General features: G+C 36.9%; 1 protein-coding gene across 1 annotated transcript in view; it reads right to left on the bottom strand.

The window, feature by feature from the left end:
- LOC150060075 (uncharacterized) overlaps nucleotides 1–23,114 on the bottom strand; it is a 75,394-nt gene that overhangs the window by 42,322 nt on the left and 9,958 nt on the right. Inside the window, exon 3 of the mRNA XM_090337779.1 lies at nucleotides 15,699–15,807. Within this exon, the coding sequence (XP_090193905.1) occupies nucleotides 15,699–15,807 (109 nt within the window). The remainder of the gene's footprint in view (nucleotides 1–15,698; nucleotides 15,808–23,114) is intronic.

Raw genomic sequence — 23,114 nt, 5'->3', positions numbered from 1 at the left:
GGTTTTGCTGTGACTATTTCCTACTATTTTCCTTCTTTCTTTCTTTCTTTCTTTCTTTCTTTCTTTCTTTCTTTCTTTCTTCCTTCCTTCCTTCCTTCCTTCCTTCCTTCCTTCCTTTCTTTCTTCCTTTCTTTTGTGGTACTGGGGTTGGAACCGAAGGCCTTAAACTTGCTAGGCAAAGTGCTCTACCCCTTGGGCTGTCCTCAGCCCAAATAACAGAAGAAAAGTCTAAAATCAGATAACTTTGTTCCATTTTGAATGATTCTGCGCTTTGTCTATCTAACCAATCCTTTGGAGTCAGAGAAGGAAGCCTAAGAAAGTGCAAGTTTTGTTAAACGTTCAGGTGAACATAAAGCAAGTGAAAAGCACATTATATTAAATGTTTAATCTAATTTAAAAATCTACATTTACTGGGGCTGCAGAACTGAGTGATATGTAAATGATAAAGTGAAATGCCCTGTGACTTTTTTTTGTGAGGTCAGCTGCAAAGAGCTGTCAGAATTTTATTACTGGTGTGTTCTTGGATACAAAGTGATGCTGGAAAGGTTGAAGATCCTGAAATTCTTTTATTTTTTTTCATACATTTATTATTGTAATTAATAGAAGGGTTACATGATATATTGAATGTTTGATTCAATTTTCAGTGATGCATCATCCTCACATGCACAGAGAAGCAGGCTGCTCTACGAACATGATGAGAACTTTTCCATTTAGTGGGTAGTGAGATCTGATCATCACACCACTCACTCCTGCAGAATATAACATGGCTGCCCAAATGACCCACTTTATGAAAAAGAACTGGACAGTTAAGACAACCGAGAATGTGACAAGCAAAATAACAGAAAAAATATTAGGAAAGTATATTAGTTAATTGTCACATATTATACCTATGTATATTTATACATAGGTATGATATATCTCAATGCAAAATCTATATTGAATTGATCAATTTGAACAACTCCAATAGCTTATTTTCCAGATTGGAGCATGCTTCTGTCTGGGATTGCTTGGTAGCTAACAATTGAAGGAAGACTAGTGACATTTTAGTAGAGCCCTGGTAAAATCTGAATGAGAACAGTGTTCATACAAGGGAGAGAGGTAAAACAATGTCCAGGAGGAAGAAGTGTATACTACAGCAGAGTTGTTCAATCTCTACACAATGTGCATCCTTTCATGTATTTTTGTTCATCACTTCTTTGGTTCCATTGCTTTGTTAAAGTGTAAAATTATCTTTTAGTGACAGATGTAGTTAAAAATCTCTTTTTGACACCATTGATTTATTTTTATTGTTGTTATTTTGCTAGGCAGTTATTTATCAACTTTAAAGAAACACTCTCACTGGAGTATTCCCACAAGTTAAGAAAAGAACTATTTCTCTCTTGGCGCAAAAATCATATTTAAGTGGATCAGAGACTTCAATGTAAGATATGAAAGCACTATAGAAAATGGGGGAAAACGGGAAGATACAGGCACTGACAATTATTTTCTGAATAGGACTCCAGTTGCCTATAACGTAAAAGCAAATATTGACAAGTGGGTCAATATCAAATTTAAAAAGTTTCTGCACAGCTGAAGAAACAATTACTAGAATTACAAGACAACCTACGGATGGGAGAAAAATCTTTGGCAACAATTCAGCAGATAAAGGGTTAACATGTAGACTATGCGAAGAGCTCAAAAGTAAAACTGCAAAATAATAGTCTAATTATTAAATGGACAAATGAATCTCATAGTTCTCAGGGAAAGAAAAATAATATAGCTATTAGATATGTGGAGGAATAGAAAAATAATATATCTATTAGATATGTGGAGGAATGCTCAACATTGTTAGTTATAAAGGAAATGAAAATGCAAACTCACCCCAGTCAGAAAAGCATCATCAGAGCCTTGTATTTTCTAGGACGGTGTGATTCTATCCCTTGAGCCAGGCCTCATGACTGGCTTTTTGAACATGATTTTGGAGACAGAAACAAGTGAATGGGTTAGAACTGTTATCCTTTGGAATTCAGACTCCCAAATTTCAAAGATGACATATTTGAACACTGGAAAAAAATCACCCTTTGTTTTGAAGAGAGCAAGACAATAATTTTCTCCTTCCTACAACTGCTACCTGTAGAAAGCAAGAGAAATGGAGTGGCACTGTGAGCATTAAACATGTGGGAAACTGAATTGGAAACCTGCACACTTGGAAAGCCTAGGCAGGCCCACTGCTGTGATGCCTTTCTTCTGCCCGCAAATCCCTTTCCTTTACCACTCACACTGGAATAAAAGACTATGGGATTTCTACCTGAAATACCTGGCAACCAACAAATGTGGACACAGAGTGAGAGTGAGGCTGGAGAGAAAGCATGCTTTTGCACACTGCCTGAGGGATTTCACTTCAAGGGTTCCAGAAACATTGCACGTGCCAGAGAGAAATCTGTGCACAGCCACATGCAATCCACAAAGAGCCACTTTGCCTGCTCTACCTTAATTTGAAAGCTGAGCTTTAAAGATAGCAGGAAATGGTACTTGAAAGTTTGGGGCCAAGGGGAAAAGAGAAGAAGATGGGAAGGATGTAATCAAGAATCCAATTCATAGCCTAACAAAACAGACTAAAAAAGAGATAGGTGGGGGAGAGATGGGCGAATATATTGAAAGAGCAACATGCATTTTATTCATAAACTGCTTTGTGAAATGACAACCCTTCATAAAATTACCTAACAATAATAAAAATAGCACAGTTATAAAGAAGCTTAAAAATTAAATAGTTAAACATTGGCTAATTAAAGTCAAAGATTCACCTAACATCTCTGTACAAATAAGCTGGGGTATCAGCAGCAGTGCTGAAATAAATATGGAAGGTATTGAGTCCTTTTTTGAAGCAGTATTTCAGACAGTCCACACTGTACTCCTGCCAGCAAACTAGATCTTAATTGGGAGACATCCTCAGCCTTCCCCTCTGTAGTGTGTGCATTCTCTTACATCCCTGGCCTCTGGCTCCTGCTCACCCTCTGGGAAAGCAACAGTGGATAAGTGAGATCACTGATGGTTTGACTGCTAGGTGAAGGTGGTGGAAGTATCGAATTTCCATGTATTTCCTCATGGGGCTTTCGAATTCAATATCCCCACTTCTCTCTCTGTTTATTTTTTGATCTTGATAGATCCTTCTTGCTTGCTGTTTGATGATAAGTTACCAGTGAGTTTACGTCTTGGTCCACTTAAGCTTGCACAAGAGAAAGCAGTGCAAGGTAACTGAGGAAATGGAAATGGAGACAGGAGACAGAGGCGGCTGCAGCCCCAACTGCAGGAGAGTGACAAAAGAGAAGGATGCTGGCTTCAAATGGCAAGAGAAAGAGGCATCAGGAAAGTGGCAAGGTGGGCAAGAATTTTGCTACTACTCAATTCATTGTGCCTCGACTGAACTATAGACAAGACAATTTTCACGGGTCTTGAAAATCATATATTTCATGATCTTGGTGCAACATTTTTTTCTAAATTTGCACCTCTTTATTTCTTCAATAATTATATTCAAGTCTCAATGAGAAAGCACACTGATTTACAAATAATTTTGATTTCAATTTCTATTTTAAAGAATGAGAAGGAGGATGGAGAAACCTCCGGCCCATCTCACCGGCTCACACTTATTATGCCAGTTACTTGGGAGTTAGAGATTAAGAGGAGTGTGATCCCAGGCCAGCTCTGGTAAAATGTTAGTGAGACCATCTCAATAAATAGGATGGGCATGGTAGAATATCAAGTCAGTCATTCTAACTACCTAGAATACATAAATAAAATGGTACAGAGACTAGACAAATCTGGGCAAAAATCATGAGAATTTATCTGAAAAAATATAAAGCAAAAGGGCTAGGGGTATGACTCAAGTGCTAGAACACCTGCCTGGAAAATATAAGGTCATATGTTCAAATCCAAGTATTGCCAGTCATTGAATCAATAAAGAAATAAAATGGGAGCTCTTTCAACTGGCTAAAATTTTAGAAGTAGGAGAGGAAGCATGGAGATGTATGTTTATAAATTTTAAATGAATAGAGATTCATTTTTGTTTGCCTGTTAAGGAAATACCTTCCAGCTAGAAATAGAAAACAATTCAAGAAGATTAATCAGCTTTTCATTTAGGGAAAATAGAATAGTTTGACTTTTGTGGCACTGAGTTACTGCTTGCAAAATGTTTTCTACTCTATTTGGTTTCCCCTATGTGTCTAGGTAGTAACAACTTTATTTTTCTAATGCAAATTTGCCCAGAGCACTTTCAATCATTGAAAGGTAAAAATAAAGCGAAAATAAGAGGCTTATATTTTCCCTATGGAAAAGAAGCAATTTCCCTCCCCTTTCTCTTGGCATATTTACTTTAGAGAAATTTTAGGCATATTCCTCTTGTTCAAATATCCATGAGACTCTGAAACTTGACAGGGATCCATCTTAGAGGACCCATGTATGTCTTTTTTTTCAGTCCTTTATTTTTTACTGAAGGTTGGCATTCTACCACTTGAGTCACACTTCCCCTCCCAGCTTTTTGGTGGGAAGAACTTCATGAACTTTCTTCCCTGGGCTGCATTTGAACTGAGCCCTTCAGATCTCAGCCTCCCTAGTCACCAGGATTACAGACATGAGCCAACAGCGTCCTTCAGAAGCGTATTCTTCAAGAGTATTCTTCCAGTGTGTCTGTCTAGCTTCAAGTCTCTTTTCTTTCTCCATCCTCTTAACTGCCCTGATTTCATAAAGAAAATTATTTTTCTTCAGGGTAAAGGCACTTACTAATACAGATACATCCTCAATTGAAGGTGGATTGAAGATAAGTATGTGTAATAAATGGTTTTATTAAGCCTCTTGCTTGAGGAGTAATTTGTTTTCCTGTAGAACATGCACAAATGTATTGGGATGTGTCTACTTAGCTCTTGCAAAGGGAGATAGAGCTCTCTGCATATTCTCTTGGTATATTACCTGTGATGTATGATACATTCAGTTGTCATGCTTATTCAAAGCATCCCTGTTTTATTTTATTTTCTTCTCCACTAACTATGTGGAGAGAATTCTGTATGGGCAGGAGATTGGGTTTCAATGATATTTTCCCAATATCATTAATATGACAAACCTTCGACTGAGCCTCAAAGGCTCAGGCCTGCAATCCCAGCTACTTCTGAGGCTGAGATTTGAGGATTCTCTTTTGAAGCTAGCTCTGGCAGAAAAATCTGTGAGACTGATCTGTGAGATTGTCATTTTTCAAATGACTAGCAAAAAAAAAACTGTGGGTAGATCTGTTGCTCAAGTAGTAGAGCACCACAGCCAGACCTATGTTAAAGCCCCTGTACTGGCATGCATGCGCATGCCTGCGCGCATACACACACACACACACACACACACACACACACACACACACACATCGTACTGCAGTGTACTCACAACCGTCAGTGGAACTTTCCAACCCTCGTCCCTGGCCCTATGAAATTACCCCTTCCCCCTTTGCACCTGTGTTGTGTGCAGCTCCAAAGGCGCTTGCCAGTTGTTGACAATAAGCTTGGATGTGCATGACTTGGTGTCAGTGTGAAGCTGGAGCCTTCAATCTCCATTTCTGGTTTTCTGTTGGTTAATTGAAGAAGTGTCTCAGGAACATTCCTGCCCTGTCTGTCTTTGAACCACAGTCCTCAGACCTCACTCAGCCTGGTGAGTAGCTGAAGTGGGAGCCACCAGTGCCTGGCTTCTGTGGAGAGAGATTTTTGAGTAAGAAATTGATAAAGCAAAATCATTTTGGTTTTATATTTGCCTTTTATTTCATATTTGTTTTTGCTTCTCTGTGCTTGAGTACTTTCCATACTTAGGTTAGAGAGCTTGATCTAGCTCACTGTCATCCTTACTCCCTATCACAAATGAGCCACAGTGGAGTCAAGTGAAAAAGCAAAGCGAAGCTTGTGACCTCGGCCCATGCTCCTTCAACAGATATCAGAGCCATGGTAGTGTTCAGAGAAAAAGAGGAAATAAGCACAAAACATATTTAATATTCCTTGCAATTAAATTTAATGAACTTTATAAATACAATTCTATCTATTAATCTAAATATAGATTAAATTTTTATGTAATTTCATCCAAATTTTTATCTAATTATAGAAAGTATATTTACAGAATTGCAATAAATTGTGTTAAATTATAATAGACAATAATTATGTTTATTAATCGAAATAAACATTTAATAAATATATTTATTTAAATTCATTAATATAAAAGAATTCTATAGGGAGGAGGAAAACAAGATGAGGGGAGGGGTGGGCGGGAGGGAAATGGGGACCAAGACATGAGAAAAGGTATCAATGTACATGAATTAATGTACCTTCTATCTGGCAAATATAATGTAACCCTTCTATTAATTACAATAAAAATATATGAAATGAAACAAAACAAATAAAAAAGAATTCTATATTATATGCAAGATAATATAAAGCTATATTTACTGGTACAAAAGAATATATAATATGTGATAATATATGTAAACATATTTCTATATTATAATTAAGTATATATAATTATACACTGCATATAATTTACATTTTATACAAATATATAACATGTTACATAATATAATACCAACATTGTTCAGTTTCAAAAGATAATATAAATTTGAGTTGAAGTTGTATTGATGTATTTTTACTTTTTTTGTACTTTTTCATTAAAAGATTTTATTAACACTGATTTTTTTACATCATATTTCAAATGTCATGTTTAACAAACAAGTATTCAAGAAGGGAATATCTGTATGCAATCACTGGCACATAAATTTTAGAACATATTTAAAATTAAGCTGAGAGTTTGTATGTCATAGATACATATCAATCGATATAACATTATGTCTATAGAGTATATATCCCATCATAGATTTTTATGTCTTTGTAGTTGTATAGATATGAGTCACTGGCATCCAGCTCCAGGGCCTCCTTTTTTATGTTTTTTTTCTTCTTCTTTAAACACCGTCTTTTTGTTGTGATTGAGGTGTTGTTCAGAGGGGTTACCATTTCATAAGTCGGGTAATGAGTATATTTCTTTAAGAGGGGGTCAATGTCACTCCTTCCCTCTCTTTCCTTTTTTCCTCCTCTCTCACATCCCTGCCCACAGTATACTTTTACTTTTTAAGTTATTCATTTCAACTGTGCTAGAATCTTAATGTACTGAGTTTCTTTCTCTTCCTCATTCTCTATTTCTGTTTCTGTCATGTGTCTGTCTGCCTGTCTGTCTGTCTGTCTGTCTCTGCTTTCTTTGCTTTTCTTTTTGAGCTGCCTATTGGTTTGTGGTGTGTCCCGCCTTTAGGAACACATATTTGAGGAAATATATTTGGGTTCAAACTTAAACAACGACTTGGAGTTGGGAAAAGTACTTGATAAGTGCTCGTTGTGCAAAGGGGCCTTTAAAAATACCCCTGAAAGGTGAGTGCTGGTGGCTCTCACCTGTAATCTTATCTACTGAGAGGGTGCGGGACTGAGATTTGAGGATCGTAGTTCAAAGCCAGCCTGAGCAGCAGGAACGTCCATGATAGTCTCATTGACTCTTTTTTCTTTTCTTTTCTTTTTTATTGTAATGTATAGAGAGGCTACAGTTACATTCACCAGATAGTAGTTGCATTACTTCTCACACATTAATACTCCTTCTCATGTTTTTGTCCCCATTTCCCTCTCCCATCCCCTCCCAATCATCTTGTTTTCCCCCTCCCTTTCCTATTTCAATTAAACAAATAAATGTATATACAATATACCAGGTAACAAAGTCAGATACAGTAACAATATGAGATTAACCATAACAGTGAAAAGAGAAGAGAAATAATGTAGTACATTAAGAACAACAATCACACAAGATAAAGCTCTTGTTTCCATATCCAGGAGATCCTTTCATTTAGTCTCATCCTACATGACCTTAAGTACCTAGGTTTTGACCTATTGTAATCCTCTGCTAGCAGAGTCCTAGCTGTGTACTAATTATTACAAATGAGGGAAACCATTGAGCCTATGTTCCTTTGGGTTTGGCTTACTTCCCTTAATATGCTTATCAACTCTTATCTCCATTTAAACCTCAGAAAACCAGAAGCAGAACTGTGGCTCGCGTGCTAGGATGTTGGCCTGAGTTCAAAAGCTGAAGGGCCACACCAGGCCCTGAGTTCCCAGGACTGGCTACAGTCTGCATTGCTCCCTTGTGTCTTCACACCATGCCATCTTGTGCCAGTGCATTGCACTGTGCCAAAGCTAACGCAGTGGGTACGATGCTAAGATGGCCCATCTTGCCTCACAAACTCTGGTATCGTTGTTGCTGTGCTTCTTTTCTGCTCCTCCTCTGTCGTGATCTACGTACTATAAGTGTGAATTGATTTTCTCCCAAATAATAAATCCACAAAAACCAGGAATTTTGTCCCCATTGTTTCCTGTTGTCCTTGATCCTAGAGGACAACACTGGGTATGAGGTAGGTGGGGTGTGCCCAAACCACTTGCCTATGAAATGAGAAAGTGAAGAATTAAGAACCTTCCTTCTCCAGACACCCTCATCTACTACATCCTAGCCGTTTTCCCAGTGAATTTAGATGAATTTATATATTCTTCCCTCTATGAGAACTTCACATCCTTGGAAGGCAGCATTTAGTATTTTCTATTGTCCTCTTTTTCCCTCCCCTCCGCTCCAAGTCTACCTCCTCTGCCTTTCCAGCCACGCTTGTCTACATATTTATCTTATGAGTTCTCCAGGTGAACCCTCCTTTCACTTTCTTTGAATGTTAATATTTTGTCTACAAAGTCATCTACTGCCTGATTTGTTTTTCTTAATTTATTATTAAACAAAAGCATCATTGGTATTCAGCTTACAAAGTACATTTGAATTTCACAACAACACATGAAATAAGTAGGTATGTTATTATTCTCAGTGGAGACTTAAAACACAAGATTCCTGGCCCTAAATTGAACTAATTCTTTTCCTTTGCGCACCTATACACACACACACACACACACACACACACACACACACACACACACACACACACGCGCACACACACACACACCCTGAGATTTGACACAAAGCTTCTAAGTATGAATAAATTCCACTTTACAGACCCATTTTGGAGAGCTCACCACTTCCAACGAGCCCCAGGTGGGCAGCTTGGATGGAAGGTACAGGGGAAAGTAGATGATGACTTTCCATTTTATCTTAGTTCACACAGCATGGCACTCCCTGACTCTCATCTCCATTACAACAGTAGGTCTGGGTGAAATTTAGTAGAGATAGGTATTGGGGAGCAAGCAGTTAACATAGTAATCAATTTGATTTACAAGACTGGTTTTTATTTTTTATGTTTCTGAACAGATTATGATTTTTTTGACTGCCTCTGAAAATAAATAATGCTGACACTGAAGTTTGTTGTAGATTAGGGGATTTCAGAACAATCAGACAAGATGTGCAAGCAGGCATTGCCCTTTATATTACATGTGGGCCCAGGAGAAGATTGTATTTAGCTTTGGAAAATGCTTAAAATATAAACCTATCTTAAATATCCTGTTTCTCTTTCATTGACTAAAAATAAATGACACCAGTGAAGCAGCTGATCTATAAATGTCTTGGAATGTACACAACACACACACATACTAACATTTAATTTTCAAAATATCCCATATCGTCACATACTTTGAAGACTTGAAACAATTTTAAAAGATCTAAAATTAAAATAAACTTGCTTTTGTCATTACCTCCAGCTATGCCTTCTCATTTCAATTAAAACGTAACTTAAAAATAATATTTTAGACTCCAAAATGGACACAAAATTTTGGGACTTTGTTAATTTCTCTGATATTAAAGTTAGCAAGACAAATGTGTACATTTCACCCTGTTACTTTGCATGTCCTATACCCTGCTAAGTATCATTGAAAGATTTCTGACTGGAAGATAACTGAAATCTAGACTTAGGTCATAAGGGAATTGTTGCTTCCATCTGGTTCATTAGTCGGGTGGGGACGGGCCTTCTTCTGACCTTGGACTTAGTTATCATGGTAGGCAGAAGCCTAGGCTATCCAAACAGAGAGAAGCCAGGTGCACTAGAGGTGCCAAAATTGCCAGAAGTGGAGTTGTTCACTTAGTAGAACACTAGACGTGAGCCCAAAAGCTCTAAGATGACACCCAGGTCCTGAGTTCAAGCTCCAGGACTGGCAATAACAACAACAAAACAAAAACAGAAAAAAAACCCAGGACTGGCAACAAAAACAAAAATTTCCACTTCATGGAAATAGGTAAGAAACCTGACAAGATGACAAATAAGTCACTATATAGAAGCCCATCATTTAACTGAAAAAGCCCTAAGAATGTAGATTTGTCAGAGAAATATTGTATATATTAAATTTTCTGAACTAAATACTTCATTTTATCTATTTACATAATATTATTTTAACTGACATATTATTTGTACTGATTATTTTTTAATTTTTTGCCTGTCCTGGGGCTTGAACTCAGAGCCTGAGCACTGTCCTTGGGCTTTCCTCAAGGGCAGCACTCTACCACTTGAGCCACAGTACCACTTCTGGCTTTTTTCAATGTATGTAGTACAAAGGAATTAAACCCAGAGTGTCATGCATGCTAGGCAAGCACTCTACCACTAGGTCAAACTCCCGGCCCCAATATTGTATTATTAAAACAAGAATACTTCTTCCCAGTCATCAGAGTAGCTATCCAATTACAATATCAATAAGTCCAATTTACAGTTATAAAAAGAATTGAGAAGTGATGAGCTTTATTTTATCTAGGTGAATAAATGACAACAGAATTTTCAGTAGCTCTTAGTGTATATGTCTATCAGCAGTGAAATAATCCAGGAAAATCTCATTTTAATAGTTAAAAAAAGATCCATCACAATAGCTAACATTATTTCACGCCAATCAAAATATGTATATTAAGATCTTCTTTGTACTAGTCATATTTTTGCAATGTCATTTGAGCATACAGGACCAATTTTCTTTGTATGAAAATTTAAACACACTTAAAAATAGCATAGTTATCACCTGAATTGAACAATCTTCAAGATTTTGGCACTTGCTTCTTCTAAGTCACTTCTTTTGGGGTTTAGTACTAAAATTCATCTTTTTTGTTGATTTAAAAAAATGTATTGCCTTTAAGTAGTTGTACAAAGGAGTTGCCATTTAACAAAGCTGTTTAGAAATACACAATGTGTCTTGATTAATGTCAACCCTTGCATCAGATGTCACATTAAAAAAATGAAGTAAGGGGCTGGGAGTTTGACCTAGTGGTAGAGTGCTTGCCTAGCATGCATGAAGACCCAGGTTCGATTCCTCAATATCACATACATAGAAAAAAGCTGGAAGTGGTGCTGTGGCTCAAGTGGCAGAGCTCTAGCCTTGAGCAAAAAGTCCAAGGACAGTGCTCAGGCCCTGAGTTCAAGCCCCACAACTGGCAAAAAAAAATGAAGTAAAACTTCGTGTTTTTTAATCAAATGAATTATTAGAGCAAGAGGAATTCTGAAGATCAGTTTTTGGGAAAATTGATCATAACTGATCCGAAGAAAGATCTGAAGAAAAATCTAAGTTGATTAGAATGATTTGAAGTCATTGTTTTCTGATCCATTTAGAATCATCTTTTTAGGTCAGGTCTATATACTGGTCAATATAGCACAGGCTTATGTCTTAAAAACAAACATATGCCAAAGTTTAGCAGGTTAGAGGTGTCTTCTCTTAACAGATGGCACTAGATAGATCGTTCCATTTTGAGAGAGCAAATAAAAGCATGTGTGTGCAACCAGGATTCAGAAGTGTTCAGGGGTTAACAACTAGTCACCCTTGCACACTATTTTAGTGGAAGAAATATTGAGTATTAATGAACTTCACACTGCATCACCTACAATTTCTAGAACTTTATAAAATAGCCAGCCTGATCAGCTCGATTTTGTAGCTAAGACAAACAATCTTTTGTAACAGGCAAAGAACCAAAGGTGATATCCAAAAGACAATGCAGTTGCTACAGTAATGGACTGTGGACTAAACGTATATGCACAACTCTTACGCCAGTCCCCAGGGGTGAGTAACAGAAGACTAACTACCCTGAAGAAAGTAAAACATAGCTTCCGGGATTTCAAAAGATGATTCTATTCAAGACACTACTTTGATTTTAGAAATTCTGGGGGTGGTGAGGGAAATGGGGACCAAGACATGTGAAAAGGTATCAATGTATAGGAATTAATGTACCATCTATCTGGCAAATATCATGTAACCCTTCTATTCATTACAATAAAAAATATATGAAAAAAATTAAAAAAAAAAGAAATTCCATTTAGGAACATTCACAAAAGCCTCAACTCCGGAAGATTCCTCCAAACCTACCCTGTGACACACAATGTGCAGCTTTTGGGGGAACTACTCTTCAATAATGACCTCAGCAGGTCTGGTGGTACCAGGACAGACGGGGAGGGCTTGAGAGCTGTAGCGCAGTGAGAATTGAAGTGCATAGGTTTTACCTTTTCTGGAATATTGTTTTGACATGAATGTTTGAATCATCTCTCCCCACTTTTTATATACTACTATCAATCCTCGGAGACTTTGATGAGCTATGCGCCTCCAGAAATGGTAGTCCTTTCCTTATTCAAAGAACTCCAAGGAGAAAGAAGATAAAAAGCAAATTCTCCACAGATATAGCCTGGATCTTCCAATGCCTTGGTCTTACTTTTAATCATTTCCATGACTGAGAAATAAAGGTTTGCTATTTGAGCCACCCAATGTGTGACATTTTGTTATAGCAACCTGAACATACTAAGATTTACTAAAGGAAAAAGAACTGCAAACTCTACTGTGGATTTCTCTATGAGTAGATTTAAAGAAGGTGGTCATTTATTAAATTATTCACAGGTACTCTGGGGAAAAAAAAGAGGATAGTGTGGATGTAGTGCTTGTAAGAATCTAATGAGTGAAGAATGATTTTACAGTTTTTGCTCAATACTTGTATAGAGTAACATCATCATAATTATCATCATATATGAAAGTACTTCATGATTTATTTAAAGCAAACACTATACATTCTCTCCCTCTCTCTCTCTCTCTCTCTCTCTCTCTCTCTCTCTCTCTCTCTCTCTCTCTCTCTCTCTCTCTCTCTCTCGTTCAGGTCTTTCTCTAATGTTGGATTATAATTCTGTTTCCAAAGTATTCCCAATAGTGGATGCTGCCCTTTCTTTAGCATGATCTAGAAGAAGTTAGATGTTTTATTTACAGTTACAACTTCATTTTGGATGCCAGCTATGATTTTATTTGTGCATTTACATTTTTAATTTTCTACTAATGTAACTATGGTTTTACTAAAACTACATTTTATTGGAACCGTTGCATTACAAAACATCCAATCACATATTGTGCATATAAGCAAAACATTGATTTGGCTGTTGTACAGAAATCTGTAATAAATATCCTTCTGTTCAATTTTTAATGCATACACATTAGCATGTGTGTGTGTTTTGTTGTTGTTGAATTACATTCATCTCTGTCTCAAAAATTAATTGACTATTCTACGCTTAATGGCTCATGCTTATAATGCTAGCTACTAAGAGGGCTAAAATCTGAGGATTCAGGTCCAAAGTCAGCCAAAGGCAGAGAAATTTAATCTGCATTAACCAGCAAAACCAAGAGCTGAATGTTTCTTTGGAAATTTCTTAAATATTAGACATAGAGTATTAGACATATACTCAACACAAATGAAAGCATATTAATTTGAAAAAGTATATTTGTGCACGCTTATAGTGACATTATTCATGATAGCTAAAAAACTAGAAATGATTTAAATATCTATTAACTGCCAGATAGATGCATACAATGTATTATAACAATACAACAGAACATTGACTTGGTACCAAATGCTAATCTATGCTACAAAACAAATAAGCTGAGAAAATATTTCCTTATATAAAGCTCAGGGCTTTAAATAAGTGGGGCAGAGGTTCAAAAGGTAAGGCGGTAGCCTTGAGATGAAGAGCTCAGGGACAACACCGAGGCTGAGTCCAAACCCCATGACCAACCAAAAAAAATCCATATTTTCTTTTATTTCTTTCATCAGTATTTTGTAGCTTCAACATTATAATTTATGCACTCACATATGTATACACATGTACTTAATCATATATATATTAGAGAAATTTATATCTAAATATTTTACTGCTTTTATATGAATGTTCTGAAACATTTCCTACCTAGATGGTAGTACCTAGAAATGTAATATAATTCTGTACATTAGTCTTAGTTTCCACAAATTTTGTAAACAAGTTTTTGATTAGAGGAACTACAATAAAGAAAATTTGAAGGCCATCTTATTTGTTATATTTTCATTGCTATGACTATATTTACTTTTCCTTTTCCTTTTTCTTTTCCTTCTCCTAACTAATCTGGTTATAAACTCCAGTATAATGTTAAATAATGATTTTTAACTGTGGACATTCTTTCCTGATCCCAATTTAAGGGACAAAAAGAAACAAGGGATACATTATTCTTTTGCTAGTAACACTATTTTTTTGCTAGTAAGAAAGATGTTGACAATTTTTTCTAATAGAAAAAAGTCTTATGAATAGGAATTAAATGTTTCTGAAGCATTTTTCTATAAAAATTAACAACTTGTGAAAGATTTCAATTTTTAATTATTTATTGTTATAATTACTATTCATTTTGATAGATTATTTTGAAATACTATACCTGTGTGTTCTTGGCCTAAACTGCTCCCTTGGTTTTAACATAGTATTCTGTTTATTATGATTTATTATTCCATCTTGGAGTGCTTCTTTTAATTCATATATATTAATTGTACTACACAATGGATTTTTTATCATGACAATATCAAATTATGCATAGTTTCATGTCATGTATATATATATATGCATTTATTTATTTATTTATTTATTTATTTATTTTTGCCAGTCCCAGGGCCTGAACTCAGGGCCTGAGCACTGTCCTTTGTCTTTCTCAAGACCAGAGAGCTCTATCACTTGAGCCACGGCAACATTCTTGGCTTTTTTTTATATATGTGGTACTGAGGAATCGAACCCAGGTCCTTCATGCATGCTAGGCAAGCACTCTACCACTAGGCCAAACTCCCAGCCCTCATGTATAGATTTATTTACCTCCATGACCCTTTTGCCCTGCTCCTTTAGTCCACTTCCCCAGAATTCTTCTCCCTCACATGTATTATTTTAAAAGATATTTTGCATATGAAAGAATATGCATTTCCTCTTTCTAAATTTGATTTAGTTTTCTTAACACAATGATCCCCAATTCCATCTACTTGTCTGCAAATGGCATGAGTTCATTTTTTATAACTAAGTAATATTTCATTATGCATCTTGTACTACATTTTCTGCATCCTTTCATGCATTGGCCTGAGACTGATTCCACATTTTGGGTGCTGTGCCCAGGGTCATGATAAACATGGATGTACACCTCTGAATACTTCCATTTATCATCTTATCCAAAAGGAAATGCCTTGTGATAACAAAAGCTCTTTGTATTTACATTCAAAAGATGAATGTTTCCATTCAAGCTTCAAAAATGTACATCCCTATGTTTCATATGACTTTATGGAAACATATCTAGCTCAATGAAAAACATAGACCAGATTGTTCACATAACTAAGTTAAGACATTTTCCTGCAATTTGTGTATGCTTAAACAATAGCATCACATTTAATTGTGTGTGTGTTTGTTTATAAATCACCTGTCTGTAATCCACGGCTATAAAGAGGGCTCTAGGACATCTGGAGGGAATAAAAATGTGAGGCTCTTCCTTTAGGTCACCCCAGGATTCATGCACACTGTCTGCACACCTGCAGAAGCAAAGAGCAGGAGCAAAAGGTAAAGGCAAAAGCCTGTTGGTTCTGTCTTCTTCACATCTTGCCTTCCAATCAGAAACCGGGGCTCAACTCTTCTTGCTAGAGATGTGGCTGCTGGCTATCCACCACTGTAATTAAGGGAACAATTTCTTTTACATTCTACAGTGTAGAAGCTAAAGAAAGGAATTTTAATAAGATAGAAGAGCGATAAAGAGAAAGGAGAGAGAGGAGAGGGAGAGATAGAGTGACATACACAGACACAAGAGTGGAGTGAGAAAGAAAGATGGAAGAGGGAGTCAGAGAGAGAGAGAGAGAGAGAGAGAGAGAGAGAGAGAGAGAGAGAGAGAGAGAGAGAGAGAGAGAGAGAGAGAGAGAGAGAGAGCATACTCAATGGATTTTCTTGGAGGAATACAAGATCTATTTTGTAATGTGTTTCTTCAACCCCCAGCTGTCCTTTCTCTATGCTGGCTTAAGAATTTATTTTCAGAATTGCTAACTGAAGCAGATGGTCTTGTCAGGTTAAAGGCTACTACACACACACACACACACACACACACACACACACACACACTTTGACAGTCATATGTGTACGGAGAACTCAGTGAGATAAAATTCATAACAAAGGTACCTTAGTATTGAGCATCCATACAAGAGTGAGGGTCAGAAAATCATCTGTGCCAGGCAGGCATCAGGCATCGCTGTGTGAATGCTGTTGTATCCAGCCCTGTCTTGCTTTCATGTATTTTCCCAGAAACCCTGAATCCTGTGCTGGAAAGAGCTGAGTCACCAGTGGAATTAAAATTTTTCTCAGCCAACCACAAAGGTTCTAAGCTCTTCATCAGGGACTAGAGAAATGGTGGCCAGCGGGTACCCAGTGAGTTTACCCAGTGAGACCCAGGGAGAACAAACAGGGAGTTTACACAATGGCGTTCTGTTCTTGCTTAAAAAAGTGAGACAAGAAACTTTTTTTCTTTCCCTGAGATCTGTCACTGCCATCTGTGAGAAGGAAGCAAGCTGTCACCCACAAAGTGCCCATGGGAGAGGTAGAAAGCCCATGAATCTCGAGGGAATTTATGGAGTTCTTGAACCAGCCTTGAAATAATTTTCCACTTAACTGATGACTAGTTCACATAATTGTTTAAGCTACTATTCACTGGGGAATTTGTGCTTTTACCCTCATAGTGTGTGTGTGTGTGTGTGTGTGTGTGTGTGTGTGTGTGTGTGTGTGTGTGTATCTTCAGGTTCTATGGCTCTTCTGAACTTAGAGACTGAGTGTTATCCTTTAGCTTTTTTATCCTAGAACTCTACCAATTGAGGCACAGCTTTAGTCCAATATTTTGTTAGTTAATTGACGGTATGATCTCATGAACTTTGCTGACCGGCTGGCTTCATTCTATGATCCTCAGATCTCAATGCTTGGTTATTTTTTTATATTTCAAGTTAGCTATACAGTTAGTCAAATTGAGTGAGTCAAGTTGTAAAAACATCATTTTTCTGCAAGGAAAAATCTACAACCATGTTTCTTCATTTGATTTGAGAATGTAATGTTGAAATAAAAGCCATTATAAAACAAAAGGATTGCTGGGCACTGTATCTTACACCAATAATCCCAGCTACTGTAAAGGCTGAAATCTGTGGAAGATGATTTGAAATCAGGCCTGGAAGGAAAAGCCAAGACATTCTTATCTCCAACTAAACACTTTCAGAATTGAAGATGAAACTCAAGTGGTAGAGGATCAGGCCTGGGTGTAAAAGCCAAGTAAAAGTGCAAGGCTCTGAGTTCAAATCCTAGTACCAGCATACACATACACACACATACACTAAGCATGTTGTCCTGCAACATCAATACAGTCCCACAAGTTTTACAAAGAAAGTCAAGCAAAATGAAATTGCATTCATGAAAACCTAGTTCAATAATAAATGCCTACCTAAACAGAAAACCAAAGTCAAGTTAGGTTATACTGAAACACTTGTTCTCTGTCAGGAAAAGTGAAATCAAATGTGAGCGGCAAAGGACACATTTGTGATTTTATTTTCACCCCCAGGAAACAAAACAGAATGCTCCCTAGTGAAGAAGTCAGCCAGATTGCTAATTTGATAATGATAGGCCTGAGATGAAGCAACTATCCTTTTCTGCAGTTTATAATTGCTAATTCAAAACGACCAAAGAGAAAAGCCTCTTCAATGAAGATAATGGGCCTGTGATGTTTGAAAGACATCTCATCTGGATGTGTGAATTCTGCTATTCTCCACATTGTGGTTTGGAATCCCTTGCAAGGAGAAAGCTTAGCTGATATTTTAGAAAACATTCTAGGTGTTTCACCAGTATGGTGTATCTCGAGTTTAAAGGAATGGTCTAGCTCTTTTGACTTCTGATTCCTAAGAAGTCCTTAGTATTCTATAGTCCACTATGTTGCTTCCGTGCATTCATCACTCCTGGAATCTCCTCTCGTGGACATCAAGATCAGCCTCTGCTAATGCTTTGCCACAAAGAAATCAAATCTCTTTCTGAGTGTTTCACAACATCTGGTTCAGCTTTATTCTCTTTATAGATTTACCAGTGGGCAAAGGGAAAACTTAGCTTCCAGACACATTAAAAGGGATCAAGTGATTTCAACAGGCACTTGGTAAACAGAAATGTTTTGTCCAGTGAGTGAAGATGACACTCTACTCTGAAGCTACATAAGACCCTGCTTAGGCTGGCGGATGTTGTCTTTACCTCTCCCTGGCCCCAAGGCACAAGAGCTTCCAGATTCCAACCAAAGATGCAGCCAAAACCCAGTACTGCAGCAGGCAGGCACCAGAAGCCAAGGCTCTGCTTAGTGATTTGCTTGTTCTGTCTAGTGGGAAGGTAGTAAAATAATCCCTAATCATTTCTGCAGAAAGAGAAAACTACCAGTCAAAATTATATTGTGAGAACACAAGTTTTATGGCTATCATGTTTTGGTTTATTTGTTGCCTGAACTGAGTTTGAACTCAAGGCCTTACACTCTTGCCTGGCTTTACCATTGAGGCATGCCTCCAGTATGGTATTGTGTGGGTTATTTTGGAGATGGAGCTTTGGGGCCTGTTCTTTCCACACTGACTTTGAACCAAGATCCTCTAGATTTCAGCCCCTGAGGAGCACGGATTACAAGTGTGAGTCACCGGCACCCAACAAACATTTAAGATAACTAAATAAATTCAAAACCTGAACTCATGTAAAAACGAGTAAACAAATTTAAGTTGGAAATATCAAGGTGAACTTAGTTTCTTAAAGTGCATTTTTCTTAAACTAACCCCTAAAAATGGCTAGAAAAAATAAAGACTATAGCAATAACTCCTTAGAATTTAGAATAGCCCAGAAAATTAAAGACATGCTGAAACTTCTGCTGCAGAGAGGAGACAACCTATAGGAATCATCTCCTAGAGGGCTAATATCCACAAGACTAAGATCTAGGAGAAACCTCCCCCAATATTCTAATAGACAATGGACAGAACAGATAAATGAATTTAGGAAAATATGGCTTATATACATATGAGTGTGTGCCTATGTATATAATTATAGATAGTATACTCTGTAGAGTATCATTTGGCAATAAAGAAGGATGAAATGCTGTCATTTGTGCAAAATTAATGAACCTGAATATCATTACAAAAATAAAACCGTAAACAGAAAGACAACTACTGCAATTCTCTCTCCCCTGTGGAAAAGGAAAAAGAAAAATAAGTGTTTGACCTAACTTATATCTCCCAGAATTTTTCCTATGTTTTCCTTTACTAATTTTAGTTTCAGATCTTTCATTAAGATTTTTTTTTTTACTAATTTAGTTGATGTGTGTGTGTGCTTGAACTTGGGGCCTGTATACTTTCATGGGGTTTTGTGCTCACGGCCAGTTCTTGACTTTTTGACCCACAGCTCTACTTGTGGTTTTTTCCTTTGGTAGTTAAAATGGAAATTTCATAGACTTTCATGCCCAGGCTGGCTTGGAACCATGATCCTAAAATCTCAGCCTCCTGAATAACTAAGATTACAGGTTGAGGCACCAGCACCCAGCTAGTTGCTTTTTTGGTATGTGTGTGTAGAGGTGATTCTTTGTGCTTGAGTCCTTTTGGTTACTTGAAATGTTTTATAGTTTCAATGTAAATTTTAGGATTAATTTTTCTATCTAGGAAAAACGATGTTGCTGGCCAGGAATGTGGTCTAGTGGCAGAGTACTCGCCTAGCATGCATACGTTCAATTCCTTGGTACCACATACACAGAAAAAGCTGCAAGTGGTACAGTGACTCAAGTGGTAGAGTGCTGGCCTTGAACTGAAGAGCTCAGGGACAGTGCCTTGGCCCAGAGTTAAAGTCCTACTACCAAAATCAACAACAACAAAAACAACTTTGATGTTGAGGTTTTGACATGCATTTCATTGGATTTTAGGTTTGCTTTTTGCTAATGATCGATTTTCAAAATATTAATATTGCCTACCTAACATGAGGCCTTCTCAGTCCTTCTCCAAGGTTTTATAAGTTTCACTTCCTTGGTTCAGTTTATTCCTAACATTTTATTGCGCTTTTTTTTTGCCAGTCCTGGGGCTTGACCTCAGGGCTGGGCACTGTCCTTGGATACTTTTGCTCAGGGCACTCTGCTACTTGAGCTACAGCACCACTTCTGGCTTTTTCTGTGTATGTGGTAATGAGGAATTGAGTACTTGGTGAGTACTCTACAACAGGTCTATGCTCCCGGCCCCAGATTTTATTGTTTTTGAGCCTATGGTGGGTGGAATTATTCTCTTAATTTCCTTCTGGGATTTTTCATTGTTGGTTTAGCAAAAGGTTACTTTTGTTGATCTATTTTTTTCTTTATTTTTTTGTAGCATTGCTACATTGTAAAGAATGTTAATTAATTCTAGGATTTTTTGGTACAATTTTTAATGGAGGTTTGGTGGACTTTTGGGTGTAGTTTTTAGTGCAGAATCATGCTACCATGAAGAAAACTAACAAGAATAAATACTGATGAGCTGGGGAGGAGAGAAGATCACCTACATTGTTGGTGGCTATGTGCGCCAGTGGAACTATTATGGAAATGTGTATACCAGGTTCTACAAAAAAAAAATCAAAACAGTTCTACCACATACCTCTACCACAGTACTCTTGGGTACATAGCCAAAGAACTATATAAGTGAATATACAAGAGAGATGCCTGTCTATACATAGTTATTATGGTTCAATTCACAATAGCCAAACTGTGAAATCATCTGGAGATCTAAAAACTAATCAATGGAAAAAAATATACTGGACATAGATACATGTAGGTATGTACATACCTACATATATACATGTATACATACATAAATACACACACATATAAACACAGAGCCATTATGTTATCTCCAGGAAAATGGATGGTTAGAGATCATCATATTGATTGAGATAAACCAAGTCCAGAAAGTACAAATATTGCATGTTTTCACTCATTTGTGGAATCTAGGCCTAAAATGATGTTGAGGAGGAGCAGAAGGAGGAGGAGGAGGAGGAAGAGGAGGAGGAGGAGGAAGAGGAAGAGGAGGAGGAGGAAGAGGAGGAGGATAAGGATGATGATGATGATGACATAAATTTTTGTGTGTATACTGATCCTGGGCTTGAACTCAGGGTTTATGTGTTGACCCTGAGTTATTTGCTCAAGGGTAGAGTTCTACCCCTTGAAACTCAACTCCACTTCTGCTTCTTTGGTAGTTAATCTGAGATGACTCTCATAAATTTTCCCACCTGGACTAGTTTTGAATTGCGGTCACAGATTTCAGGCTCCTGAGTAGATGGGGTTGCAGGCATGGTTACCAACCCCTCGCTGATGGGACATCATTTTAAAGGACTTTCTGGAAACATCCGGTTCTAAGGGGAAAAGTGAAGGAAAGGACACTTTATAAAACAGACCTAGAAAGGACACGTAAGAAGAGCCATAAGTAACCCCACGGAACACTGCAGCAGTGGCAGTGGAGGAGAGGATTTTGAATGGAATACAGACACTGAACCATTCAAACTACACTATATGCTCAGATGGACTTATTGAAATGAAACCTCTTGTATTACGAATGCCTGCTAATGCAAAAATAAAGTAAAATTTTTAATTACCCAGTGTAAATGACCTCAGTACTAATTATCACCATCAGTTTGACTGAATCTCAATTTCTTTGTAAAATTAAAAGAATTATAACAACACAAAAGACAAATGATAATTATCATGTAACTAATGAACAAATGAGGTTCTGCTCTTTAAATGGAAGGCATCACAGTTTGAAATTATTATTTGATTTTTAAATGCCTTCTCGAGGGTATTTGCACGATTCTTTCTAACGAAAATGCAAGTGTTCTCAACAGGGGAGCTTTGTTCCTGTTCAGTATTTGAGGGTGTAATAAATTATATTTTCTTTCACATGTAACAATTTATGAAAAATTTTAAATAAATGTCTTGATGATTCTCTCAGTAGGTATGAATCTTGTCTTTCACCAAGTTTCCATTTAGACCTTCTTGTCCAACTATTTAATTTTCATTTAAATAAGTTCTTAAATTAAGTCTACCAATCTGAGTTTATAGATTCATTGAAATTACTTCAGATCCACAAGTCTACTAGTACTAAGCTGAGAGCTGGTGGCTAACACCTATAATTCTAGCTATTCAGGAATGTGAATAGGAAGCCATTTCAGACAGAAAAGCCTGTGAGAATCTTATTATTCATTATCAACAAAAAGTTGAAGTGAAGATTTGGCTCAAATGATAAAGCTGGCTGTTGAGTAAAAAAGCTAAGAGGATAAAATCCTAAGTTTAAGCCCTCTTATTTGCACACACACACACACACACACACACACACAGCAATAATAATAAACATTTGTGCAATTAATTTTCTTAATAACTTCATAAATTATCAGCACAAAATATGACTTCTTTATATATACACACAAATATAATGTATATAAATAAATAAACATACATATATAACATTTATAAGATATATTTGTATTTTTTTCCATCTTGGAGTGCCATGTGAAACACAGAATGGTAAAGTTCAGAAAATCTGAGTCTCAAGTACTAACCTATAGAGGATTTCCAATTTTACATTTCAGCTAGAGTGAAAAAGCAAATGAAGCCACATAGGAATCTTCAATGGCTAGAAATACAGAAATTCATGTCTCAAAGTTTTGCTTTGTGTTGCTCAGTTCCTGATGCAAATACTTTTATAGCCAAACTTCCATCTGTCCAATGGCCTCTTGGAGCCAAAAAAAATCCAGCATTCTGCATCTCCCTCCAACACTTTCTAACTTGAGGTCCAGACAG

The sequence above is a fragment of the Megascapheus bottae genome, chromosome 8 (assembly GCF_031878675.1).
Source record: "Megascapheus bottae isolate mThoBot1 chromosome 8, mThoBot2.hap1, whole genome shotgun sequence".
Taxonomy (NCBI): domain Eukaryota; kingdom Metazoa; phylum Chordata; class Mammalia; order Rodentia; family Geomyidae; genus Megascapheus; species Megascapheus bottae.
This window is presented reverse-complemented; position numbering and strand designations above follow the sequence as displayed.